Source organism: Macaca thibetana, chromosome 18, assembly GCF_024542745.1.
Source record: "Macaca thibetana thibetana isolate TM-01 chromosome 18, ASM2454274v1, whole genome shotgun sequence".
Taxonomy (NCBI): Eukaryota; Metazoa; Chordata; class Mammalia; order Primates; family Cercopithecidae; genus Macaca; species Macaca thibetana.
The window spans coordinates 30715865-30742862 of NC_065595.1; the positions used below are offsets into that span (position 1 = coordinate 30715865).

General features: G+C 47.6%; 1 protein-coding gene across 3 annotated transcripts in view; it reads left to right on the forward strand.

The window, feature by feature from the left end:
- Positions 1 to 26998, forward strand: part of MYO5B (myosin VB) — a 393467-nt gene that overhangs the window by 288728 nt on the left and 77741 nt on the right. For all 3 annotated transcript variants that reach the window (XM_050767677.1, XM_050767678.1, XM_050767680.1), the window contains exons 18-21: positions 12869 to 12980; positions 18853 to 19064; positions 20643 to 20799; positions 22612 to 22851. In XM_050767677.1, the coding sequence (XP_050623634.1) occupies positions 12869 to 12980; positions 18853 to 19064; positions 20643 to 20799; positions 22612 to 22851 (721 nt within the window). The remainder of the gene's footprint in view (positions 1 to 12868; positions 12981 to 18852; positions 19065 to 20642; positions 20800 to 22611; positions 22852 to 26998) is intronic.

Below are 26998 nucleotides of genomic sequence, written 5' to 3' on the forward strand. Positions count from 1 at the left end.
AACTGCTCAAGATTACCAACCTGGTTGGTGGTTGAGCTAGGCCTATACCTGCCGTTTCTCTGCCCCAAGCTATGTTGTTGCTGCTGCCAAGCATGTTACTGCTCGTGTGCAGGAAGTGTTACCATCCTAGCAAAGGTTTATCAGAGGAGAAAGGGGTAAAGCGAGATCCTAAGAGACTGCCCTCTGGGGCTGGCTCCAAACCTGAGACTCAGTGCAAAACTATTCCCTCTTCTTTCTAGCTTGTGGGAGTTCAGACTGCAGAGCTGTGGCCTGTCAGAGAGCTGAAAGAGCCTGGTAGTTGAATTCTTGGACTTTGGAGTCAGGCCTGGATTCAAATGTTGACTCCCACACTTCTTGGCTGGGTGACCTTGGAGAAGTAAATTAATCTCAATGAGGCTGGGTTTCCTTATCCTTAAAGAGAATGATCATACTCACTTGGTAGGTTGTTATAAGGAATTAGATAATGTATCTGGAGTTCTCAGCCAGCACTGGACACTTGAGCATTTAATAAGATATTTATTACTCATTGGGATATGAGCAAGATGCTACCTCCCTGTGGGTGTAACTATCTGGATAGAATGTGTCTATCTCAGCACTTTATGGTAGTGTTTTTGTGAAATCCCAACATGTGTGGCCACCTCAAAGAGCACTCTGAAATTCCCGGATCTCTCCAAGCAATTAGAAAGCTCAGTTTAAAAAACATGTAAAGTCTGTCAAAACAGACTGGAGCTGAATGTCCCATGTTAAACTGTTGAGGATCACTGTACGAGAAACTGAGGGATCACAGGTCCTCACAACCATCCTGTGCTGTACAGAGCAGAGGTCTGGAGGCAAGCAGAGAGACCCAAGGTGCTCATGGAGGACTTGTCAGGTAGGAGCTGTGAACATTAGGACCATGTCAAGCAGGGGAGAGGAAACAAGGGAAGCATGTGACAATGAGGTATTCTAAGCCAGGTGGAACCTCGGGGACCCCTCTAGTATACAAGGGGCCATAGATTTCACAAAGAACTTTTTAACAGGATGAATTGTTCAATAATAGGACAAGAATCTGCACAGGATGTTGCTTCAAGGGTTTCTCCTTAGAGAACGTTAGAGAGGAGCTAGAAGTCCATGGATCTGATGTGGTTAACCATAGACCATGCTCAGGCAGAGGTCTATACACGTCTCTGCCACCTCTGATTCACCGGCTGAGCTAGCTTGAAGCCTTGCTGTGTGAAATCAGAGTGATGGTGTGTGTTGTCCACACTCCTACTGGTCTTGCTGTCTCCATGCAAAATGGTCTGTTTTAGAGGGGGAAGCCAGTGGGGAGAGGGTTTTGCTTCTAGGGGCTCACATGGGCTCTATGTAGAATGAGAACAGTTTCTGGCCTTTGTGGTGTCCCTGTCTCCTGGGAATCTTTCTCTTCCATGTCTCATCCTGCACTGAGCATCTAGCCCTGTGCTGCTTCCTGGGAGGGATTGAAAGATGCAAGTCATGGGCCCTGCCCAGCAGGAGCTCACAGCAGGGAAGTGATATGAGATTGAAAGAGAACAACATATGTATAACCAGATGCAAGGTTGTAGTGCAAGTGCAGAAGGAGCTGCAGCTTCACTGAGGAGGTGAGACGAGCTAGGCCTTAAAAGGTGAAGAGACTGTCTGCCAGGGAGCAGCATGATGCCTGAGGCTAGGAGCCACAGTAAGTTACAGAAGATTTCTCTGGCCGCTCACTGCCCCATTCCTACTGCTTATTCCTCTAGTTGTAGCATGCTGGGAGACCAGGTGTGATTTTGCCTCATCACAACGTCATTTTTAGCAGCTAAAAGAATGCATTTCCCCAAAGTCTTTAGACCCGTATGGAAAATGGATTCTCCTACTATTCATTCCACCTCACTGCAAATCAGAGCTGCCAGCAGAGGCAAAATGCCCACAACCCCTGGACTCTTAAGGGGCAGCTGATAGCTGTCTTTTACTGCTATTCTAATTGTTTCGGACTTTTTTCTAGCAGATACTTACAAGTGCATCTGTACCATTTCTTTTTGTAATTACAGGTATTGTGGAAATTGTAGGGAAGGAAGGAATGACTGTATTTCTGGTATCACAGGAACCATTCTCTAATTCTGTGAATTAAATGTGTGGACTTAGATCCAGAATGCTGCCATATCCTCCTGGCATTTGCCATCTTAGCAGGTTTTGCTAAAGGGTCAAAGAGAGGATTCCCTCCCCCAACAGCTATTTGAAATGTTAACTTTTGGAAAGAAGCACTGTGGTTTTGTGTCACTTTTGTTAGTACTGTATTGAGTTGCAGTCGAATCATCCTCACCATTTAATCTACAGCCTAATCCTTTTCCTCTCACCACAACCAAGCCATAGCACATAGGATGGCATTTACTTTGAGGATGAGTGGTGAGAAGGTGGGAAGCTATTACACTTGTAATATTTTGACTCAGCACCATTGCTTAATCTTCTCCATCCGCCAACCGTGGTAACCGTTTGGAGTGACGTCTCTGATTAAAATAATAATGCTACCTAACTGCTTAATCCAGGAGATTAGTGTGTGTCTACTGTATCTGGGGATAAAGCAAGTGAGGTTTAGTAGATACTATGTGCCCAGTAAGGTGTTAGCTACTAAAGGAAATATACAAGTGTAATGTGTGCTAGCTTCAATGTGGAGTTGAGCAGTTATTTTATTGATCTGACTTTAGGAGACCCTCATGGGACCAGAGGGACCTGAGTTGGGTGCTGGATAAATGGATAAATTGGGAGTTTTCTACAAAAATTCAGCCCTTTGGCTGCTAAAAACTCAGCACAGTGAAGTGATTCAGCTTTTATTAGCTTGTCAAGTAACTATACAACTTTGAACAGCTGTTTCCAAAAGAAACTTCAATGGCCTTCTTTAATTGAGGGAATTACAATTTATGCCATCTCCAACATTCCTTGTGAGGAAGCAGCCAAAGTGAGGGAGATGGCAAAGGAAAAGAAAATGCGTCATCCCAGTCCTGCAGAAGCCTGTGATGAATTATCCACAGGGCTGCTCCCCAAGAGCCCAAGCAGAGGGCTTTTTAGGCAGAGTTCCTGCATCCAGCCTACTGACGCCCTGGAAGAGGAATTCTCACCCCCCTTCCCCAAATTAATACATGCCATTTGCCACCAAAATCCACCAAGCCAGAGAGCAGGAATGCAGCATTGCAGGACAGCAGTGGCTGCTGGGTGTTCCCTCAGCCTGCCCTCGGGCTTCCCTATCCCTATCTATTTTTATCCTCCCTGAGAATTATGGCTCTCTGTGAGTGTGATTTAAAATGAAAATGTATCACTCAATTTGAAATGCTGTGCAGTGGCTAAGAAATATGTCCATTGTTATGCACATAAAGCACTGTGATAAATGCACTGCCCAGGAACAGAGGCTCATCCACCCGTCACCCAGCTCCTGGGTCTCGTGCCTGTGCGGTCATCTGTCTCCCTCTCCAGAGAGTCAGCAGCTTTGTGTCCTGGAGAAGTTGTGAAGCAAATACTGCTTACCCCGAAAAGTGTGTGTGTGGCGGGGGGACTACTTGAATGTATGATGTTTATATTAAAAAAAAAAAAAAAAAAAAAAAAACCTCTGCATGAACTTGAGTTCTCCTTCACACCATCCCACCTTTACTTCATAAAAGTGGTGCTTTCTGAAAAGACTTGCACTTCTTTTTTTTTTTTTTTTTTTTTGGGACGGAGTCTCACGCTGTTGCCCAGGCTGGAGTGCAGTGGCGCGATCTCGGCTCACTGCAAGCTCCGCCTCCCGGGTTCCCGCCATTCTCCTGCCTCAGCCTCCTGAGTAGCTGGGACTACAGGCACCCGCCACCGCGCCCGGCTAATTTTTTGTATTTTTAGTAGAGACGGGGTTTCACTGTGGTCTCGATCTCCTGACCTTGTGATCCGCCCGCCTCGGCCTCCCAAAGTGCTGGGATTACAGGCTTGAGCCACTGCGCCCGGCCAAGACTTGCACTTCTTCCTCAAATTCCTTCCCCCCAACCCCCTAAAGAGTAAATAGCATAAGACTGGAGAACTAGAGGGAAGCTTTAGAAGTGGCTTGCTTCCTCTCCCTATTTAATCATGGTTGAATTTAAAACCAATGCACAGTTACTTCCCTTGCTATTAAACATCCCACAGAGGAAGAATAATACAGAACTGATTTTGGAATGATATGAGTCATTATCTCAGGATCTCACAGCTTTTGGGTCTGGCTCTTTTGCCTGAGATCTGTCTTCGTTCCTTTGGACTGGAGTCTGACCCGGGAGTTCTCACGCAGGGCTACGCGTCAGTCATGAGGACATGCTCAGCAGCCTCAGAAGCTGGGTGGCCTCAGACCTGTTAAGTCAGAGCCTGAGACTGAGCCCTGGACATCTGCATTTTGACAAGGTTTCCCAGGTGATTGAAAAATGCATCCTGCCTTAAAGTCATTACCCTGGAAGCATGTGTTGGCCCCTGGGTCAACTATAAGCTACTTTGTCACATCCAGGCAGTGTTAGGATGGATCGGGTTTTCCTATTTGTGTCTCGGCTCCAGCTCAGAGCCAGTGGGGAGGAATTGTTTCCTTCTCTCTGCAACAAAGTTCTGCAGGCTTCAGTTCTAGGGCCGCTAAAGGGGGCTGGGCCTGTGTTCCCCTAGGAGGCCCAGGACATAGTTGGGGGATAAAGGGAAAGGCAAATATGGAGTGTTTCTGATGGTGTGAGTGCTGGGTGAGCATCTGACAACCTTTGCACTAGGAACCGCTCCATGAGTTTCAGAGCTGAAATGACAAATCGTATATATTACTTTATAAAGGCCACCCACAGACCTCTTATGTTGTCATTATGTTATCTTTTCAAAATTTAGATATAATTTATCTATAAAATTCACCCTTTTAAAGTATGCAATTTCAGTGATTTTCATTATATACAGAGTTATACAACCATCACCACTGTCTAATTTCAGAGTGTGTTTATCACCCCAAAAGGAAACCCTGTGCCCATTAATAGTCCCCGCTCCCAGCCCCTGGAACCTACTTTCTATTTCTATAGATTTGCCCAGTTTGGATTTTTCATATAATTGGAATCATATAATATGTGTCCTTTCGTGTCTGGCTCTTTTCATTCAGGGATGTTTTCAAGAGGTATCCATGCGCAGCATCCATCAGTAGTTTATTCCTTTATATTGCTGAATATTATTTCATCGGATAGACGCAGCACATTTTATATTATCCATTCATCAGTGGAGGGATGTTTGGTTGTTTCTACTTTTGGGGAAGAATGCTGCTATGAACACTTGTGTACCTGTTTTTGTGTAGACACATTTTTTCTCTTGAGGGTATACCTTGGAGTGGAATTGTTGTGTCATATGGTAACACTCTCCTCTTCTGAGGACCTTCCATACTCTTTTCCACAGTGGCTGTACCATTTTGCATTCTTACCAGCAGTATACATGAGGGTTCCCATTTCTATGCATTCTTACCAACATTTGTTCTTGTCTGTCTTTTTCGTTACAGCCTTTCTGGTGGGTGTGAAGAGATACCTTGTGATTTTGATTGGTGTTTTCCTGATGACTAATGATGTTGAGCATCTTTCATGTGCTTAGCCATTTGTACATCTTCTTTAGAGAAATGTCTATTGATCTCCTTTGCCCATTTTTTTATCGAGTTACTTGTCTTGTTGTTGAGTTATAGGAGTTCTTTATATATTAAGAATATGAGAACCTTATAAGACGTATGACTTGCAAATATTTTCTTCCTTTCTGTGAACCATCTTTTCACTTCCTTAAAAGTGTTCTTTGAAGCATAAAAGCTTTTAATTTTGAAGAAATCTATTTCTTTGGTTGTGCATTAGGTGTCATAACTAAGAAACCATTGTCTAACCCAAGGTCACAAAGACTAACATCTGTGTTTTCTTCTAAGAGTTTTACTATTTTAGGACTTTGATCCATTTTGAGTTAATTTATGTATTAGATGTGAAGAACCCAATCTCATTCTTTTGTATGCATTTATCCATTTGTCCCAGGACCATTTGTTGAAAGGATCACATTGACCATTGAGGAAGGCAAGATAGGCAGTGACAACTTAACTTAATGGATAAAGAAATACACCCAAGAAAAGTTAAGTGATCAGATCAAGTCCTCCAGATAGAAAGGGGTGGAGCCACCATACCGCATGTCCGCAGGTTAAGGATGCCTGTCCCTCTGAGCCTTTGAGAAGGTGTCCCTCTCTTCTCTAATTTTGGCCTCTTATGTCCCTTTAGAAGTTTTGTCCATCCCCAGTATACTTCCAAGGGAAACTCTTGTATGCAGTATCATCTATTTCTCTGCTGATTTGTTCCTTCAAAAAGGGAAAGAAGCGTGTGTTGCTTGGTGGCATAATAAAGATTATCCATGTCTCAATACCCAGAGAGAGGCTGTTGGTCCTGGTAGGTACGCCTTCACAGCATGGCCAAACAACTCTGCCCCACAAATTGCTACTGGTTTTCATGTGAGACCTTGTAGGGAACAAAGTCCCACTGAAGCTCATAGGTTCCTGTGAGGCTCTTTAACAAGTAAGAGAAGCATACTTCCTGCATTCCACCTCCATGTGACGAGGAATCCTTGAGCTAGGTTGCATGATGGTATAGTGGAGTACCTGAAAGGATGCGTTGACCCACCTAATTCTGACCGGCGGAGCCCTGAGGGATTCTTTATCATTTTCTTGGGTTACCCATCAGGACATCTTTAGAGACTCTTTTTGTGGACTGATGTCATAGAAGTTATGTGACTTAGAGCCTTATGCTCTTACTGGAGGGACTCTAGGGTTTGTTTGATCCAGCCAGTCACCTCATGAGGAAACATGCCTAAGGGAGAAGAAGCACAAAGTGCTGTAACTCTGCAGCTCCATGCCGTCTGTCCACATTGGTCCATCAGGGCCCTTGCAAGCAGGCATGTTCTTCTGCAGAATATTTGCACGTGCAGATGGTTAAATCCAGTGTTAGGCTCTATATGGGAGCTTTGTTAGCCAAACAACATCCCAAAACTACTGCGCTTCCTGCACCATTCTCAGCAGCTGTGCTACCACTCCCCACCTTGAGCCTGAGGAGCTCATTACAAGGAGACATCTTTCCAGATTGGTGGGTTCTGCTGAATGCCTGCCCTGGTTCATCCCATATTGGCCTTTGTTACTGTCTCTGATCTCGCCCTCTTCCTACCAGGAAGCAGTCACGGGTCCTGAGCTTCTCCCATACACCCAATTGTGACTCCTTGACCCTGCTCCCCAGCAAGCTAGAGGCACTCCAGGTGAAGAAGGCCTTGATTCTGGAGGAAGCATGCCACTGAAGTCCAGAACGCTCAGCCAGGCCCCTGACAAGCAAGTCAGAATCCAGGGATAGCAGGGCTGAGTAAGAATTACATTCCTGGAGTCACTAGACTTGGGATGAGGGCTCTTCTCCCACCATTGATATGGAATGAAATGGAAGAGCAGCCAAGCCCAGGATTGGGTGATGGGGTTAAAAGACACCTCCTGGCCAGCGAGCCACAGAGCTACACCAAGTGGGAAAGGGCGTCTCCATGGCCACCCGATGAGGGTGGGTGTCATGCTATGGAGGCAGTGGAAGTCAAGAAGTTGTCTTGCACTAAAACCATGTTCTGGAGTAAACTTTTTACAAACATTTGGGGGTATTTTTGATGTCTCAGTGAATGGAGTCGGGGATAATGATTCAAAGATGCTGCATGGTGTTAGGACTGTCCCACACCCAAGGGTGCTGCCCCAAAGCCAGTAGCACCCTCTGTGAGAAACACTGGTAACGAGAAAAGGTTTAACATGTTGAATGGTCAGGAGAATACCCGTTTTTAAAACTGTAATTGGCAACCAAGTATAAAGACACCATGACAATAGGGGCTGTAAAGGTTAAACATGGATCAGAGACAGACTTGAAGGAGGTGCAAGTCTTGCAGAGAAACTGCCCTTGCACGAACATATCCACAGCACGAGGTGGAATGCTCTCTGTCCCGCAGTGGACTTGGGAATAGCTAAAATGCTGTGAGAGGGGTAGATTCTGTCACGGCAGCCTCGAGAAATCCTGGACAGCCCATGGTCTTCATGAGTGGGCTGTTACAGCTTTAGGTGATTCCAATGAACGCCCACCCAAAGGTCCCCACCAAATCAGAGAGCCCCTTTAAAAAGTTCTATTTTTGGAAAAAGAATTACGATTTCTCTTGAGCTTTACGTTGAAGATTTTCCTCTTAAAGGTGAGGGAGCCTTTCTTGTGAGAGTTTTATCTCTGAGGGTTTTCTCACAGAAATCCACAGAAAGGAGAATTCACATTTGATTCTGGGTCTTTCAGGGAGCGACGCATTTACAGCCCTTATGCCCAGACCCCGTAGTGGACACCGACCTCTCTCGGTCCTTCCTGAGGGTGTCCCCACCCTCACGGCCACGAAGCAATGGTGCTGCTTCTCAGTGGACGGTTTCCCTTCACACAGGAGCTGGCATCTCCTCTCCCCTCAGCCTGTCTGCACACCCTGTCTGTGGTACAGCTGTGTGTGAAGGACACCTTTGTAAGAAAAGGGGAAGGGAGTGGCTTAGGCAGGAAACAAGAGAATTATGGTCTTTGGAAGCTTTGGAGCGCTCCATACACCCCATCTCTTGAACTCCCTGGCTACGAAAGCCCTGTGGGTGCTTTTATGACGTAGGTGATGTTCTCTCCACTGTACAGGTAGGGGAGGGGAGGCATCCGGGCTGGGACTGGCCCCAGTCACACTGCCGGCTGGTGTCAGAGCCAGGCTTCTGTCTTTCTGTTCTCCAGGTTCGTCCTGTACTGGCCTTGATGTCTTTGCAGCCACAGCTCCTCACTCTAGTAATTTCCTTGAGTTATGGATCTGTCAGCAGTAAGAGGTTTTCAAATTAGAAGCATTTAAGGTTTTTAGCCCAGCTAAATGATGCTTTAATTATTTCTCCAGTGAAACTGCAAACTCTTAAGGAGAACTAAAACAAGTGTGTACGCAAATAACCATGGTGCATAATGTGGGCAGTGCCCTCAGAAAGACACACAGAAGGAAAGGGCAGGGCAGCTTTAAAAGGGGAGCCCGCACCTGAGCGTTTGGGTCAGCAAAGCCGAAAGAGTCAAAGAAGGATGGCGAGCACAGGGACCAAGGGGACTCCGACTCTGTGAGGCCCTTTTTCATATGGTTTCTTCCACCTGATTCTTACCCAAATCCATCTTGCCCCACGAGAATTGTCTATATTTAAAACTTGGGGGCCGACACAGGAAGAGCCTGGAAGAAATTCAGTGGTGCTGGCATGTATTAAAAGAAAACGCACATCTCATGGACAGCTTGTCGGCTCTGGCAATCTCTTTCTCAGGCTTCCAGCATTAAGTTGTTCAAGTATGGGTCAGGGCTTAGGAGTGTTCTGGATACTTACTGTACATGATAAAATAATTAAAACAGCATATAGCTAGGCAAATAACCTTAAATGTTTCCATTTTTAAAGCCGCCTGTTAGAGATAATCAGCGACTCAATGGGTTTGGTTCACAGTCTTTCCACTACTAAAGGGGCAGGAAATAGTTTCTGCTCCGTGAGTAAAGGGCAAAGGGCAGAGCAACCCTTTCCCAGGCCATAAAACAGAGACCTCGGTGCTCTAAGTGCCCTGCGCCCTTCCTTCTGAAGGGAATCCACATGGACCAGTAGCCTGATGAGCAGGGCCTTGTAAAGACTCATGAGCTCTGAGCAGAATACGGGCTCTTGTTCCCGTGTGCCACTACGTGCGTGACAGACGGGACCAATTAAAGAGGGAATGGGCATAGGGACAAAGTAGGTTAGTGGTTGCCAGGACCTGTGAAGAGGGGAGAATAGGGCAGAGTAGGGTGTGATAGTTGCACAACTTTGCAAATATACTAACAATTATTGTACACTCTAAAGGGGTATATTTTACAGTATGTGAGTTATAGCTCAAACTTAATTTTTTAATGGTAAGGAGCCATTTTACATAGAGAAAAAGGAAAAGGGAGCGATGTCATTTTGTTGTTTGCTCTTATACTCACCCCTTCTCTGAGACCCGTGGCTGTGTTAGATATCTTCCACCAGACCAAGAAAAGTGTTTGCAAAGGAGCGATGAGGAGGGGGAAAGGCAAGGAGCTCAGCCTCCATTTTCCTTCTCATCCCAGGCTGCTGGGAGGAACAGGGCCTCCTAGGAACCCAAGGGCCGCAATGCTGGAAGATCTGGAACTCTAAGAGGACCTGCTCCAGAGCACGGTGTGCCCCTACTGCCCACCATGCTGCAGCTGAATCCAAAGCTGTATGTGATACTCCACAGTACTTGTTTTTCTTTTTTCCTTTTTTTTTTTTTTTTTTTTTTGAGACAGTCTCTGTCACCCAGGCTGGAGTGCAGTGGCATGATCTCGGCTCACTGCAGCCTCCACCTCCTAGGTTCAAGTGATTCTCCTGCCTCAGCCTCCTGAGTAGCTGGGACTACAGGCATCCACCACCATGCCCAGCTAATTTTTGTACTTTTAGTAGAGACAGGGTTTCACCATATTGGCCAGGCTGGTCTCGAACTCCTGACCTCAAATGATCCACCCACCTCAGCCTCCCAAAGTGCTGGGATTACAGGTGTGAGCCACCATGCCTGGCCAAACTTTTACCTTGTTTCTTTGGACATTTTTAAAGGGCCCTCTTAAAAGGCAGATGTGCTCCAGGAGAAGGGATACAAGCCACTTACTCTCTTTTAATATCTTAAAATGAGTGAGTTTACCTGAGTTTGAGACGGGAGAGTTCCCTGGCCCCTCCGTCACAGGGTGTGCTATGGGGTTGTGGCTCTCTCTTTGCTGCTCTTAGCTCAAACCCCTTATGGAATGGGGAGCAGGCATAAGGGCAGGTGCAGGAACCGGGACAAGCCCCTTTGGGCTCTAGCCCCACAGCAGCATCTAAGGGTGGGAGCCTGCAACTCCTGAAGCCCCAGTGTCACAGTGCTCTTTTAGCTCTGCCGTCAGTGGATGGCTTAAGTGTTAACCAGCTCAGTGCCCGCTTGGTACCCGGGCCCTTGTCCAGGGTCCTGGAAGAATTGGGTCACACATGGACTTGAATAATGGTTCCTGGGGGGTGGTTATTGAGTGGTGGAGGTGTCTCTTAGTGGGATGGATGGGGAGCTGGAAGCGGGGTATAGAGTGGGAAGATGATCTTCCCCTGGAGTTTGACCATGCAGTGGCCGAACTCCTCTCCCAAACCCCCCAGGTGAACTCCTGTCAGTGTTCAGATGCTCTTTCTCTTCTCTCTTTCTCTCGTGCTGTTTTGCCATTCATCTGCTTGTCTCTTTGTCTCCTTGTCTGCCTTTGGAGCCTGGGGTTTGGAGTTTATATAGGTATAGGATAGGGGGTGTGGTGGGCCAAACGACAACTTTTTGGTCACAAAAACAGGAATGCACATCCTCATTTAGGGCCACAGGTATCCAGGCTTGAGGGTGGGACCTTTGCCAGGGAACTGTCCTCTTCTATGCAGTATTTCCCTGTCTCCTATCCATGTCAGGTAGTTGGACCGTCACGTAAATTACTTCCACGTGAGGGGTATGGACAGCTCATGCCTCGGAAGATGAGAGTGGGTGCTGCCTGTACACCTCCGCTGAGGACGCAGAGAAAATGGGGATAGGCTGGACTGACCTTCAGAGGGACGTAGAGTGAAAATTCAGTCTCCTTAGAGTGGAGATTGTGCTGAGTCACTACATGACTGTATGTGGAAGTTGTTGAATACCTCCCAAAAATTGAGAGAATAATCAGTTTCAGGAGAATGAGTATATGTATGAATTGAGACCACCTTGATGAGAAAGGGACAGACCCTACCTGGGAATAGCAGATTTGCTTATCGGAAAGACTGCATTTATTTAAGTGGAGATCATTTCACAGACCAAGGGGAAAACTTAGCCTTTCTTAAAGATTCATCTCCCACACAGACCAAAACAGCACTCACCTACATAGGTAGGGGTGTTGTAAATGCTCTTGATTATGTGACTTGCTGGACTTTTTCTTTACAGTGGGCCTGAATTAGTCTAATAATCAGAAGAAAAAAATCACAAGCAAAATCTACTTTGGGGAGAAGAATAGTTCCTTCTATACTGATGAAAACATAAACCGTGTTATCTCTCCAGGGGTTAGGTTACGGCCACTTGTTATTTGTTAATGTACATATTTCTGCATTTAAACAGCTTTTTACAATAAGCAGTATTCTATAAGAAAACCAACATTTGAAAATAAAGCTGTGCTCCAGGTAAGGCTCCTGCTTCTGAGGAGTGGAGCACTGCATGCTTGGGCAGTATATTAGACTGTTCTCGTGCTGCTAATAAAGACACTATTGAGACTGGGTAATTTATAAAAGGAGCTTTAATGGACTCACAGTTCCACATGGCTGGGGAGGACTCACAATCATGGCAGAAGACAAAGGAAGAGCAAAGGAACATCTTACATGGCGGCAGGTGAGAAAATGAGAACCAAGCGAAATGGGAAACCGCCTGTAAAACCATCAGATCTCATGAGACTTATTCACTACCATGAGAACAGTGAACAGTATGGGGGAACCAGCCCCAGGATTCAGTTATCTCCCACTGGGTACCTCCCTCAACACGTGAGAATTACAGGAGGTACAATTCATGATGAGATTTGGGTGGGGACACAGCCAAACCATATCAGGCAGAAACCTCCTGTTTAGTCCTCTGAGAAGTACCTTCAAAGCTCACCTTTTTTCCAGCCCTCCACACTGAAATTCTTGGAGAGCCCTGGGGAGGACAAAACTCCCCTGGGACTGTTCTTTGCTGCTCTGAAGAATGACTTTGCGCCACAGTGTTGACCCCATGGGGCACTGTTTGAGGTCACTCATGGCTTTTGTGTGGCCAAGAGGCAGGACATGTCATCTGATGCCCCTTTGCTTTCCCTCCAGGTGGGCCTACCATGACTTTTTCAACCGGTATCGGGTGCTGGTCAAGAAGAGAGAGCTCGCCAACACAGACAAAAAGGCTATCTGCAGGTCTGTCCTGGAGAACCTCATCAAGGTGAGCCACACAGCCCAGCTCCAGGAGAGGCCTGACCAGGGCCCCTAAAGATTGAAGGGGTGGCGTTGGTATCTACATTTTTTTTTGTCTTCATCCTTCTTATTGAATCTATTTCTGGGATACTAATCCATTTTCCTACATCAGTGACTAGGAGAAAAAAAAAAAGACAACCCGGTCACCTACCTAGAGCACTTCCCAACCTTTTTCTTTTTTTTCAATACTCTAAGTTCTAGGGTACATGTGCACAACATGCAGGGTTGTTACATACGTACCATGTTGGTGTGCTGCACCCATTAACTGGTCATTTACATTAGGTCTATCTCCTAATGCTATCCCTCCCGCTTCCCCCGACCCCATGACACAGCTCAGCAGGCATAGAAAATGGAATTCTGTTGCAGTGCTCCTCTTGAGGACACCAGCTACGGGGAGTCTGTCCCTTGCAGACCCCTGACCCGGCGACGGGTGAATAAACTACACTGACACACAGATATTCTCTCCTGCCAGTCCAGCTAAGCGTCTGAGCCACTTACAGGCTCCCTGCTGAGTCCTGTAAACAGTTGCAACTCGGCCCTGATCAGCTAGTCAGACTCACATTTATGCAGTAAGATTAATTAAAAGCTTGAGTCAACACCATTAGAGAGTAATTGACATTGTGGACTTCCCGAATAAAAAAGCCATTGTGCACCCATGGTACATCAAAGGTTAGTCTTAAGACTATATGAGTAAACAAGCTAGCTAGGTAAACTGCTCTGCCTTTCTTTATTACTGTTTTAATTTGTTTAAAGATAAAGGGATCAGGCCGCCTTCAGCCAGATCTGTTACCGAAGTTATGTAAACTTCTCATCCTTCCAAGAAGATATGTGTCTATTTCTATAACTATCTCTAATATTTTGCCCACCAGCCTGACTGAACCCCAACAATTCTTTATACAGCTCGCTTGAGTTTATGATGAGGCTGCTCCTGACTGCAAGGTGCTGGTCCAAATCTCTGGCTTCTCCAGTTCTCAGGGGCTACATAGCATGGCCCATCTGGTATACCTGCGTAAGGGCCCTGAAGCCAGCAGAGGAGAAGGTAGCAGCTGCATCTAGCTGGTTGCACCACCAGCCTCAGGCCCTCCCCCAGATACTTGTTTTAAGTAAGGCAATAGATTTTATGTTTTAATTGAAACAATTTGAACTCACACCTGACAGCGGAGACGGGAGAACTATAGAAGCAGAGCTGTTGGGGCCTTCTGTGAGGGGCAAATCCTTAAACATTTCCATGGTGCCAGACATTTCAGGGATTACAGCAGAGTATGATCATTAATGGCTCAATAAAGGTTAAATTATATCAAAAATCACTTGAACACGGTAATAAAAATTACCTCCTCAGAAGTTTTATTTTTTCAAGTTTTCTGTTAGGAAAATCTGTTCATCTGGAGTAGCTCATTGCCAGATGATTCAGATCTAAGGTCACGTTTCATTTTGTAAATGTGTTGCAGCCATCTTCTGAGCATCATCTTAGTTGCTCAAGTCTAGCTATAGACAGTGCAGAATATTATAGTAAATGTAGGCATAGCTTTAAAGTTTCCTTTTTAAAAAGAGAGCCTAAACCACCCTTGCCATGCCATCTTTTTTTTTTTTTTTTTTAACAGGGTGAGGGGGTAACAGACTGGTTAATCAAGGACTATAGTTAGTTGGACTCTGGTCGTTTGAAGTTTTTGCTGTGGTCTACCTTTCAGTGTCCACATTTTAACATCTTTCTTTTTATGGACAAGAAAAATCTCTGTTAAAGGTCAGCTAATTTCAGGGCCTGCGAGCAGCCCACTCTGCCACGTGGCTGCCTTCTCATTTGTCTGGGGTCATAGTTTCCCTCCTCTGTTCCTTCCCTGGATTTCTCCAGGATTACCACCAAGACCTCTGATTCCCAGCCAGGGAACTCTACAGGGGACCCAGATCAGACTGGCTGAGTCGGCCCTCACACCGGGCTCCCCTCCAGTTAACAGGACCATATGCCACTGCCTGGGGTTGCTGCTGTGATGTGCTCAGGACACTGGGCCTTTCCTGGCACAGTTGCCTCTTCTCTCCACTGATGGGGAGCCTACCCGCTTCTCAGTGCTCGGCTTCAGTGCAGCTTCTCCCTCCTCCTTCCTCTGGTGTAGCATGTGGCACTTCATGTCACTCTTAGAGCCTATAGCATGCTGACCATGTTCCAGATGTGTGTGTCCTTTTTCATAGAGGATAGTGTCTTTACGTTGACGCCACCTCCTTAGTTATGAGCACTGAGCCTAATACACAGGGGGAACCCACCTAATATTTATGGAATGAATGAAAGAACAAGTGACTTGCCTAAAGAAAAATTATATGAATACATGCTGCTTCCTCTGCCTGCAATGCTTTTTCCTCCTCTTTCGCCTGCCTGACAAAGTGGTATTTGCCTTCCAAACTGAGCTCTGAAATACCTCCTAGCCTCCCAGATGTTAGCTACTCCATCTTCTATGGGCCAGCAGCACTCACCTCCTCCCTCCCTGTATTGCATTCATCCCCTTATGTTGTAATTGAGGACTTGTCATTTCCCCAGACTGTGAACACATAAATGACAAGGGTCCTGTTGTGGCTGTGTTCCTAGCACAATTCCTGGTTGTCACAAGAATATGTGAGTTTGTGCAGCTGGCTGCATGGGAACCAGCCAAGAGCTGCTCATGACTAGAAACCTGCCGGTAATGGCTCATCATATGAGGAATATACAGAAGTCAGCCTCATTTTACAGATGAGGAAACTGAGGCACAGAAAGCTGATATAAATTGCCCAAGGTTGCATAGGTGTACGGATTCTAACTCCCACTGTCTAAACTACATTGCCCTCTGATCCAGTCTGATTGAGTAACGTCACTGAGCGTAGTTATCCTTCCTGGAGACTGAATAGAGACTCGAGTGCTAAAGACTTCCCTGGGCCGGGCGCGGTGGCTCACGCCTGTAATCCCAGCACTTTGGGAGGCCGAGGCGGGCGGATCACAAGGTCAGGAGATCGAGACCACGGTGAAACCCCGTCTCTACTAAAAATACAAAAAATTAGCCGGGCGCGGTTGTGGGCGCCTGTAGTCCCAGCTACTCGGGAGGCTGAGGCAGGAGAATGGCGTGAACCCGGGAGGCGGAGCTTGCAGTGAGCCGAGATCGCGCCACTGCACTCCAGCCTGGGCGACAGAGCGAGACTCCGTCTCAAAAAAAAAAAAAAAAAAAAAAAAAAAAAAAAAAGACTTCCCTGGGACCTTCTGTTTCCTCCTTTTTATTTTTCTCCTTTTCTTGGGCCACATCCGGACACCCATACTTCTCATGCTGAGTGACCTGGGACTCGTATCAAGAAAACTAAGACTTGACAGAGCCTCATGTTAACTTAGAAGGGCACATGCCAGTTCCCCACCCTGTCCCAAGCAAGTGCTAAGTATGTTTTAGAACAGAACGATGAGGAAAGAAGTGGGGACAAAGGTGGCCTGCCGGACAGGCACCAGGCGCTTCAAGACCACCTTCCTGGAGAGGCAGCCTGGGGCTGGGGGCTGCTTCATTAGGCTGTCAGTGAGGTTTTAATAAATTGTTGTGGTTGTTTAGGGGAGAAAAGTGGATTCTGGTGGCCTCTCCCCTGCAAGGATTTTAGGAATAGCCCCTATCATTCTTAACCTGAATTTGTTTGTTCTTTAACTCCACAGATACATACTGAATTATTTGTACTCTAATCTAGAGGGGTTAGTGTGAGGGCTATAAAAAGAGTGCATTATATGGACCCTGCCCTCCAGAATTAATAATAGTCTAATCTGACGACGGCCGTAACTCTAGAGGACCACATCATGGAGAGTGGCTGTTGTGCAAGCCTGAACCTTCATCACAGTGGTGAAGGAGTGTATTAACAAACATCTACAGGGAGCCCACAGAGCACAAGGAACTACGTGAGCGCTGTGTAGAGGAGAGAGTGTCACGAAAGGGGATGCTGCAGTTGGAGACTTGGGACCTGGGCGACCCAGATCTGGGGTCATCCTTTGATATTTGCTGAAGTCACCTTGAGCAAGTCACTTCACTACTCTAGGCTTCAGTTTTATCATCTGTGAAGTAAAAGGAGTGGCATGGAATGGATTGCTAAGGTTGCTTTCAGCCCTGTAGTCTGACTCTTGGAGAAAGATTCTCAAAAGATGATTGATTGATTTATCAGTGAACAGTCAGTTCTAAGGGTTAAAGGAAGCAGATCTGGGTGGGAGATGTTCTAGAGACACACAGGGTGAGGACAGTGTGGAGATGAGGCTGATGGGTGTCTCGGTGGAGCAGGTGAGACCCTCAGAGAAATCCTTGTTCAGAAAAAGTGGGTTTGCAGAGCATATCATCCCTCCCTGTTTTTTTTCCAGAATAGGGAACGAAGCACAGGTACTCTGGCTGCTTGGATGTGGTAGGCAGCCCCCAGCCTCTGACTCTGCTTCAGCTGGAGGACCCAGGCTTCTCCCCCTACTCGAGGGTTTAGCTGCCCTGCTTTGGCTTCCTGACCCCTCCTGGCTGAGGCATGGAGCCTTCCCCAGCAGGGCAGAGATCAAAGCAGGGCCGTGGCTGCCTCAAAGCTCCCAAGCCCAATCCAGCCCCTGTTCCTCTCAGCATGAGCTGAAGGCCCAGTGGGTGCATGGCTCTGAGCAGACACTGGGAGGAGCGCCAGGCCCAGAGCCCACTCTTGCCAGCTTCACCAGCAGCCTGGCCCAGGCCGGGGACTCAGTCAGTGACACTGAAGCTGGAAATTGTGCCGCCACCTCAGCCTTAGCTCAGGCAGGACAGCCTTCCCTGTGTGTGGAACCTGACTCCTAGTGACCCAATAGGGCTTAGCCTATGAAGAATGATGACTCAGCACTTTACAGGGCCATTTGCCAACATGAAAAGCAATCTTGTGTGTGTGTTTTCCTTGGACTTGGCTCATTCCTTCCTTTCTCATTATGGTCTTCATGCCAGTGAGCAAAACGAGATGGCAGTTGATTTACAAAGAGCTCTGTCATCGTGGGTTACTCTCCCAGTGCTCTGTCCCAGGCTTGTCCACAGGAACCCTGCTGGGTTGTGTTTCCTCATCCACAGGGGTGAGCCCAGGGAAGACCAACTAATTTTAACCTAATGGATGTAATTAAGACAGTAATTACAGGTCCAAAACAATCTCATCGTTTTATTTGGGGGTTATTTGCATCCTGTAATTACGCATACAACTCTGTGGCCATTTGAGGATAATCTTTTTAAAATGTTGATCAGATCAGGTCATTCCCTTGCTCAAAGCTCAAACTTGTGGCTCTCACCCCAATTTTATGCTGTAACCTACAAGGCCTTTGGTGATTGGCTTCTCCCACCACTCACCTTCAGTTCCCCCAGCTAGCCATCCTGGCTCTCCTGATCCTCAGATATACCCAGCAGTTGCACCACTGGACATAAGCATCCACTCTGCCCTTCTCCTGGAACTTTCCTCCTTCCTTCTGTTCTGTGGCTGCCTCCTCCAGCTCATTTAGGTCTTTGCTCGGCTGTCACCTCCACAGAGCTGCCTTCCTTGAGCATCCCCATCCCATCCCCCTAGCCCCTAGTTTGTTTTCTTCATAATCCTTACCATTCTCTGAAAGCAGAAACATCTTTATTTGCTTGTCTGTCTGCTCTCACCACGACGTCAGCTCCTTAAGGGCAGGTGTCTTGTTCACTGCCATGTTCTAGAGTCTGGCCCATAGTAGGGTCTTGGGGTCTGTTAAGCAAATGCTGAGACTTTGTGTCCGTCTACAGAGAGGGGTGCATGCAGTCTGGTCAGAGGATTCTGCATTGGAAGAACAAGGGTGGTATGGGCCATGTTATTTCTCTGCTCACTGGTGACCAATCAGATCCCCTCCCTACCTTGTAAAGGACCCCGACAAGTTCCAGTTTGGCCGCACCAAGATCTTCTTCCGAGCAGGCCAGGTGGCCTACCTGGAGAAGCTTCGGGCTGACAAGTTCCGGACAGCCACCATCATGATCCAGAAAACTGTCCGGGGGTGGCTGCAGAAGGTGAAATATCGCAGGCTGAAGGGGGCTACCTTAACCCTGCAGAGGTACTGCCGAGGACACCTGGCCCGCAGGTGAGCCAGGCTGGGGCAGATCAGGGCAGCAGATCATGGTGGGGAGGATGGGGGTCTGCCTTTCTCAGCTACTTGGTTTCTCTTCCTCTGTGCTGAGAGTGGTTCCTGTTGGGGCCATGTCTGCATCTTGGCTTTTCCCCGGTAGCTGGGCCTACCCGTGTAATCAATACCCTTCTCACCTCAGAGGGTGGGTCCAGTTTCCATGTCTCCTGGTTTTCCCAGGCTCCCTCCATCCTACCAGCACTAGAACCAACTGGTTTTGCCACAAACCAACCATTTCTCTTTTGCCTAAATCCCAAAGTAAAAAACTACTTTTAGGAAAAGAGACCAATACAGCCTGGCACAGTTAACCTGTGCTTGGCCTCATTACTTATCCCACAGATTTCAGAATGCCTCAGAGTTGGGCGATTAGGGCTGCAAAGGTTCTGGAGGGCCCCTTTTGTGAGTTACTGTACAAGCCAGGATGGAGAGAGAGTGGCTTGTCTAAGCACGAGTGGTTACCTAGGGTGGAGCCAGGATGCCAATCAGCCTCCCCTGCCCACCCCCCAGCTCGACCCCGAGCAGAAGAAACCACTGCAGGGTTCCTTCCTCACTGACACTGGGCTGATGAGGCACTGCAGCAGCAGGAGAGTGTCAGCCAGGACAGGCTGAAGACAGCCTGCCCTCTGACCCTACCCTTGGTTGCTAGGTTTTGGACCCAGGCCTGGTTCAAGTCCAGTGCCCTCTCCAGAAAGGAATTTCTTAGGGAAGTGACAATGATTGCCACAAAGTCTCGTGTTTGGAGGCCAGAGAGCTAGACTAGGGAATCAGATGCATTTCAGCAAACAGGTGACACATGGGCTGAGTGGGTCACTTTCTCCTTTGAGGCTTTGCTGAATGATTTCCAAGGTTCTTTGTAGCATTTCACACTGAGTCTCTAATTGAGCACTTGCTATAGGCCTGGCAGCAAATAAGACACTTCAGAAGGGGAGAAAGTATTAGACTGGCTTTTTTTGGGAGGTGAGATGGGAAGGCAGAAAGGCAAGAGAGCAGAGGAAATGACCACATTCAGTGCATCCCGAGCAGAAAGGGTTGAGGACATAAAGGAAACAGAGATTGGTGTGGGCCTGAGAAGGTTTTAGTCACTCAGGAAACACTTACCCAGTGCCCGCTCTGCCAGAGACAGTGGGTCCAGGATGATGGAGACACAGCCCCTGGGATCTCCAAGCCTGGGGAGGTGCAGAGGACAGGGAGCAATGTGAATACACGATGTAGAATGCTGCTGGTGAGTAGATGAGGACTGCCTAGGCACAGTGAGGTAGAAAAGTGCTCAGATAAGGATCATAGAGGAGGTCAGACTCTGACTGAGTTTGAAGCTTGTGGGAAGCCTTTTGGGATCGTAAGGAAAGATCTAACACTGCTTTTCTAGCCTCAGCATCAAATGCCTAAGGCATTGCTACATTTGTTAGGGGTGAAGAGAGTTGGCTTCCCCTGGGTGTGTCCAGGTAGGGGTTTGCATTTCCAGATGTCTCAGCGTCCTTTGCATCAGGGTGGTCAATACTTTCTCCCTGACACTGCCCGTTTCCTCTTGCTCCCCAGGCTGGCTGAGCATCTGCGGAGGACCAGAGCAGCCGTGGTGCTCCAGAAACATTACCGCATGCAGAGGGCCCGCCAGGCCTACCAGAGGGTCCGCAGGGCTGCCATTGTTATCCAGGCCTTCACCCGGGCCATGTTTGTGCGGAGAACCTACCGCCAGGTGAGTAGCTACCCTAAGGGCCTCACGGCTGCAGATTCAGAACTAAAGCAGCAACAGGTGAGTTACTGCCAACATGAACCTCTGTCAAGCGCTCCCAACTTTTTTCTAAATGCTTTCACATCTCTGCTCTCACCAATCCTTTCTGAAGTCCCACAAGGTAGAAAGGGTGTGCATACTGTTGTCTTAGTCCATTGAGTGTTGCTATAACAATATCTGAGGCTGGTTGATTTGTGAAGAAAAGAGGTTTATTTGGCTCACAATTCTGGTGGCCGGAAAGTTCACAATTGAACATCTGCTTCTGGTGAGGGCCTCAGGCTGCTTCCACTCATGGTGGGAGGCAGAAGCCAGTGTGTGCAGAGATCGCATGGTGAGAGAGGAAGCACAAGAATGGCCCTTTTAACAAGCAGCTGTAATGAGAACTAACAGTGAGAAATCACCCTTGAAGAAGGGCATTTATTTGTTCATGAGGGATCTGCCCCTATGACTCAAACATCTCCTGTTAGACTCCACCTCTAACATAGGGAATCAGATTTCAACATGAGGTTTGAAGGGGCCCAGCATCCAACCACGGCAGTTTTCATACCCCTTCTGATACCTGAGTCGCTCAGAGAAGCCAGGTCACCTGCCCAGGCCAGCCAACAGCAGGGCCAGGTGACCCACCTAGGGCTCATTCACACTTGAGAGCAGGCGGTGGTATTGGGCATCATCAGGTCTAACCCCTCCATTTAATGGAGCAGGAGCTTGAAGCCTAACACGGTGAGGTCAGGAGGGAGACCCTGACCCTTCCCTGCCAGGCTCTTGCACTTTGTGTTGTTCCAGTGAAGCCAAAACCCTTGGGTTCGGAAGCCCCACATCGGGACACATCTGTTCAACCAGGTAGAACCAACACATCTGAAGCACAGAGCTGACTTGAATTGGAAGAAAATGTCTAAAATGGTTTTCTTTTTCATTAAATGAACAGCTATCTCTTCTATGATCACAGAAGGTGTGATTTTCTAAATAATAAAAGTGAAACACTAAATTGATAATAAAAATGTGGTCAGAGTGCAGCACACCCTGGTGTAATAATATGTGGAGAATCCCAGGCCAGCGGGAGAAGGTTCTGTGAATGTTCTTGGGTGACGGGTGGCGTCGGTGTGCTGCTCCCGTGGAAGGGGCAGGTGATGTTTGGGAGGCACTCAGCAGGGCCAGCACGTGCAAAGAGTGAGCACTGATGTGGCTCCCAGCTCTGTCACTCATGGCTATGGCACTGTTTGTCACTCAGCCTGTTTGCTTGTTTACTCATTTATTCCACACATTTATTTTGCCAGGTATTAGGGCGAGCACACTGATGATGCTTTCATTTCCTGAGTGGTTTTTCAACTTGGTAGGAAAAAAAAAACAAAACCCAGTGAGTTACACACCAAGTTTGTAATTATAAGTCATTAGCCTGCTGTGGACACTCACTGAAGCATCTCACTTCCAACTCAGTGCCAAGGAGGGGACCTCCACCTGTTAAATGGGGAGAGAGCAAGTGGATGATCATTAGACCCCCTACACCTTTGAGGTTTTCAGACTGATTTCCTAACCCGTAAAACAAAGCTGAAACGAGTTTGACAGCTGATTCCCTGTGGATACGTGGGCTGCAGAACCTTGCTAAAATGTGTTATAAAGCAACCACCAAAGCCTTAGATCTTAGGGGGCACGTTCTCTGTGCAACTCCTAGAACCAGGGCTGCCCTGGGCTCTCCCCTCCACAGGCAGCGATGTATGCTTCCTTCACTCCTGTCCTGCAGTGCAAACCCACAAGGTGTGTGTCCTTGTCTCCCACCAGGTCCTCATGGAGCACAAGGCCACCACCATCCAGAAGCACGTGCGGGGCTGGATGGCACGCAGGCACTTCCAGCGGCTGCGGGATGCAGCCATTGTCATCCAATGTGCCTTCCGGATGCTCAAGGCCAGGCGGGAGCTGAAGGCCCTCAGGATCGAGGCCCGCTCAGCAGAGCATCTGAAACGTCTCAACGTGGGCATGGAGAACAAGGTGGTCCAGCTGCAGCGGAAGATCGACGAGCAGGTCAGTGTCCGCAGCTCGCTACGCGGGTGTCAGGGGCTGGGGTACTGGAACATGTTTGAGAGAGCCCGTGGCTTCCTTGGGGAATGGCACATGCCGAAGACCCAAGGGAGTACAGATGTCCTCAGACCACAGCAGATACTAACTGTGGCAGGCAGATCAGTGGCCCCTAAAGATACCCTCAGCCCTAGGGTCTGTGAGTGTGTTACCTTATGTGACAAAAGGGACTTTGCAGATGCAATTAAGAACTGTAGGATGGGAAGAGTATCCCAGAGGAGCCAGATGGGCTTGATATAATCACAGGGGTCCTTGTAAGAGGGAGGCTGGAGGGTCAGGTTCAGAGGAGAAGTGATGACAGAATCAGAGGTGGGAGAGGTGCAGGCAACCTTGAGAAGCCAGAGAAGACAAAGACGTGGACTGTCCTCTATAGCATCCAGAAAGAATGCAGCCCTGCCGACCCCTTCAGACTCCTGACCTCCAGAGCTGTAGATAACGATTTATGCTATCTTGAGTCATAACTTGGTGGTAAGTTGTTGTAGCAGCAATAGGAAACTGACACACTAGCCCAAGGTGCTGGTGTTTTGCCCTTGCAGGGGTGGCATAGGATAATGCAGCAGCAGCTGATGTGCATGGAGGGCTTGCTGTGCGGGGCATGAGGCTGGTGCTTTGTCTGGAGTAGCTTGTCTAATACAGCAGCCCTCCTACGGCAAGTATTACCATCCCCCTTTTTGTACAATTGAGGACACTGGAAGGGCACGGCATCCTAAAGTCACACAGGTGGCAGTGGCAGGGCCGAGGTTTGAACCCCAGCTGTCTGGCTCCAGAGCCCATGCTCTGCATCACTTTGCTCTTCTGCCTCTCTATCTACCTGTCTGTCTGCCTGCCTCTTTTGGAAAGAGCGTTTGATTGGGAAATCAGAATTCAGTTCTTCGCTTAAAAGTTGAGTGACTGATGTGACTATTCCAAGCCTCTTTTCTTATCCATAAAATGGGGCTGACAGGGCTGAAAGAAGAATAAATGGCCTAATGCATATGCAGGGCCTGGTATGCAGTAGGAGAAACTTGAAAAATGGTTAGCACTCTTATTTTTAAGCTTTGTCCTCTTTCTACCCTGGCCACCTTCCCATGTCAGCCAGTCACAGGAGTAACAAGCCATTGATTAAATCCCTGCGGGGGGTTGGGTACTGCACAAGGTAGTACAAAAGATTAGAGACAAGCACAGGACACTTAGCTCTGTCTGATGGAATAGATGAGGCTCACACTTTTTGGTAGCCCACATGGCTAGTCCTCCTTCCCTTCAGAAGACCTGTATTGGATGCCTGGCTGTTTCAGGTGCTTTGCTGGTCTTGCTGGACAGAGGATGGCTGTGACATACGTCACATGCTGTATCATAAGGGAGGAAATCTTATGCCAACAGGGTGAACAGCACTGATCCTCCTAAAGATTTTCCAAGCACCTGCCATGTGCCAAACTCTGCAATATGTGTTTTGTGTTCACTCTTATTTGATCTTCATACAATTTTGTGAGATCGTTTTGTATATGAGGAAATGGTAGGCCAGGAACATCAAGTCCCTTGTCAAAGTCGCAGAAATAGAAAGTGCTGGGACCAGGATCCTGCCTCAGCTCTGATCCCACAGCCATAATGAGGGCAGTGCTGGCTTTTTAACCCCAGACATTACTGAAGGGTTTCAGTCCTTTCCCGTGCATGCCCACTGCTGCGTTTGGCTCCCAGAGTTGAATGGAGGCCCACTGTTACTTTGTGCGTGCAGGGTGTAGAAGTGACCACAGAACCAGGCTTCTGAGGTGCCCTGGAGGGTGCCTCCTAGGGAAGGAAAGGACATGAAGAGTGTGTGTGGCGTGAAGAAACAGAGAATTTTAGAGTTGGAGCCACCAGGTATGGTCTTGGAAGTCATTGGGTTTTAATGTATCTATTCTATACTGGGCATTTTTTTAAAGCTTCTCTTGACCCAGTAGGGCAGGAAAAAGCATTTTACACCTAAGCCATCTGCCCAGAACAGGAGCCCGTAAGCGGTGCAGAGATAGCAATAGAATGCCTCTGTTTCCCGGTTCTTGCAAAAGACAAGTCTTTCTGAGGAGAGACTGTCACTGGGTGTTTCTCTGTGTGAGTTCTACAGGGTGCCTTGTTTGGCTTGGCTCCTTACTGGGGAAGCAAGGCAGAGAGCCCAGGCACAGGGTGGGGACCTTGATGCCTGCCCCTGGTTGGCCTGCTGTGATATGCCAGGTCAGGGAGGAGGGCCCATCCACTCAGAGGGATAGGAATGCAAAGAAAAAGGTCTGCTGTCTGGCACTGGCCCTTTGAAAAACACAAGCACAAAACATGCCAAGGTGGTGGTGGCTATTGTGGCTGTTGACAAGAAGAAAAGACTTGCTTAGTCAAATGTTGTAAGTTAACCTTCCAGCCAGAGTGCAGTCTCAGGGATGAGTAGGCATTGACCGCTGCATCCTGCTGGGGGCCCTGTGTACATGCTGGCTCCCCCAGCCCTTGCTTTCCAGCCATAGGGCTCTGCATCGGCATTGCTGATTTCTAAAGTTAACTTGAGAGGATAAAAATAAATGTAGCATTTTACAATCCACGTGCTTGAAAAATCAAAGAAAAGCAGATTTAAATGGTCTATTTAAAAAAAAAAAAAAAAAAAAAAGCTTTTTGCTTAAGCTTCCTGCTTGACAAACATCTGTGAGTGGTGGCAGGTGTTAGCTACCCTGGGCAGGATGCCCTGTGTGTAGAGGGTGATCAGAAAAGGCGGGAGGGGTGGATAAGCTCTTGCTTTCTTGTGCCCTTGCCTGCGCTACCTGACTAGGCACCCTGTGCTCTTCTCACGTATTAACTCATTTAATCCCCATCAGAACCCTAGGAGATACATATTAATATCCCCATTTTAAGGATGAATAAACTGAGGCACACAGAGGTTAAGTAGCCTGACTGAGGTCACACAGCTAGTAAGTAGCATGGCTGGGATTGAAACTTCGCAAGCTGGTTTCAGGTATATTCTGCCCCCTCTGAACAAACTATAAGATCTCTAGCTATTGGGAGACTCTTGGAACATGTCAGGAGAACTCCTCAGTCCAAGGGAGACTCTTAGCCTTAGTTTGGGTTCATGCCCGTACAGATAGCATTGTCCTTGGGACTGGCTGGCATTTAAAGTGGGGAGTGTGACCCAGTGTCAAATAACATGCTTGACACTCTGTTACAAGAGGAAGCATCGACATAATCTCCATTAGAGCTCTATATAGGGGCTTGTTTCTTTGCAGTCTCTTAGCAGATAGGGCCAGCTGTTTGCAAGTGAATTTTTTTTTTTTTTCCTGTAGTTCTTGGAGACAATTTAGGCAGTGGTCCTCTGGGCACACAGGGTTTTTAAGCCAGAAGGGGAGGATCTGCGAACACCAAGGACACCACAGGTGAAGGTGTCCCAAGATATTTGTCAGAACAGCACAAGGAGTAGACAGAGTCCCCACTGGACAGAGGCCTGGATTCTGTCTCGGTTATATTCACCACCAGAGCTGACAGCTTGGAAATGATTTCCTGTAGTTCTTCCAAGGGGATTCGCCTGAGATCTCTAAGGTAACATCTAGCTCAAAACTTCACTGATACCATGATCTGGCAAGAGTAAGGTTCCTATCCCCAGACTGTACTCTAGAATACCCTGGGAAGCTTTTTTCTAAAAAAGTATCCTCACTGCCAAGAAGTCAGTAAGGGAGGAAATGAAGATAAAATCAGGGTAAGGTTAGCACCCAAAATTCATATCCTAAGGCCTTGTACACCCAACTGGAAGGAAAAGATGCAAATTTGGCACCAAATTTCCACGCAAACAGTAACAGGAAGGAAACTGAGTGGCTTGAGAGTTCTTAACAGAAAAGAACCATGCAGTTCAAGAGGATTTGGAGCTGTCCATGGTGCTGACATGTTGTTCCTGTGGGCTTTCATAATCTGTGACGTGACAAACCACATCCTTCACCATATCCTGCAGTGATATATACAGTGCTGGTTCTTGAGACCATTTCTTACAGTGTCCCTGGGATAGGCTGTGGTATGACATCATTCAGCAAAACGATGTAGTCCATGAACTCAGCTCTCTGCCAGCCTGACTTTAGTCAAGCACACATTTAGAGTTGGCCAGTCTAACTTACAATTT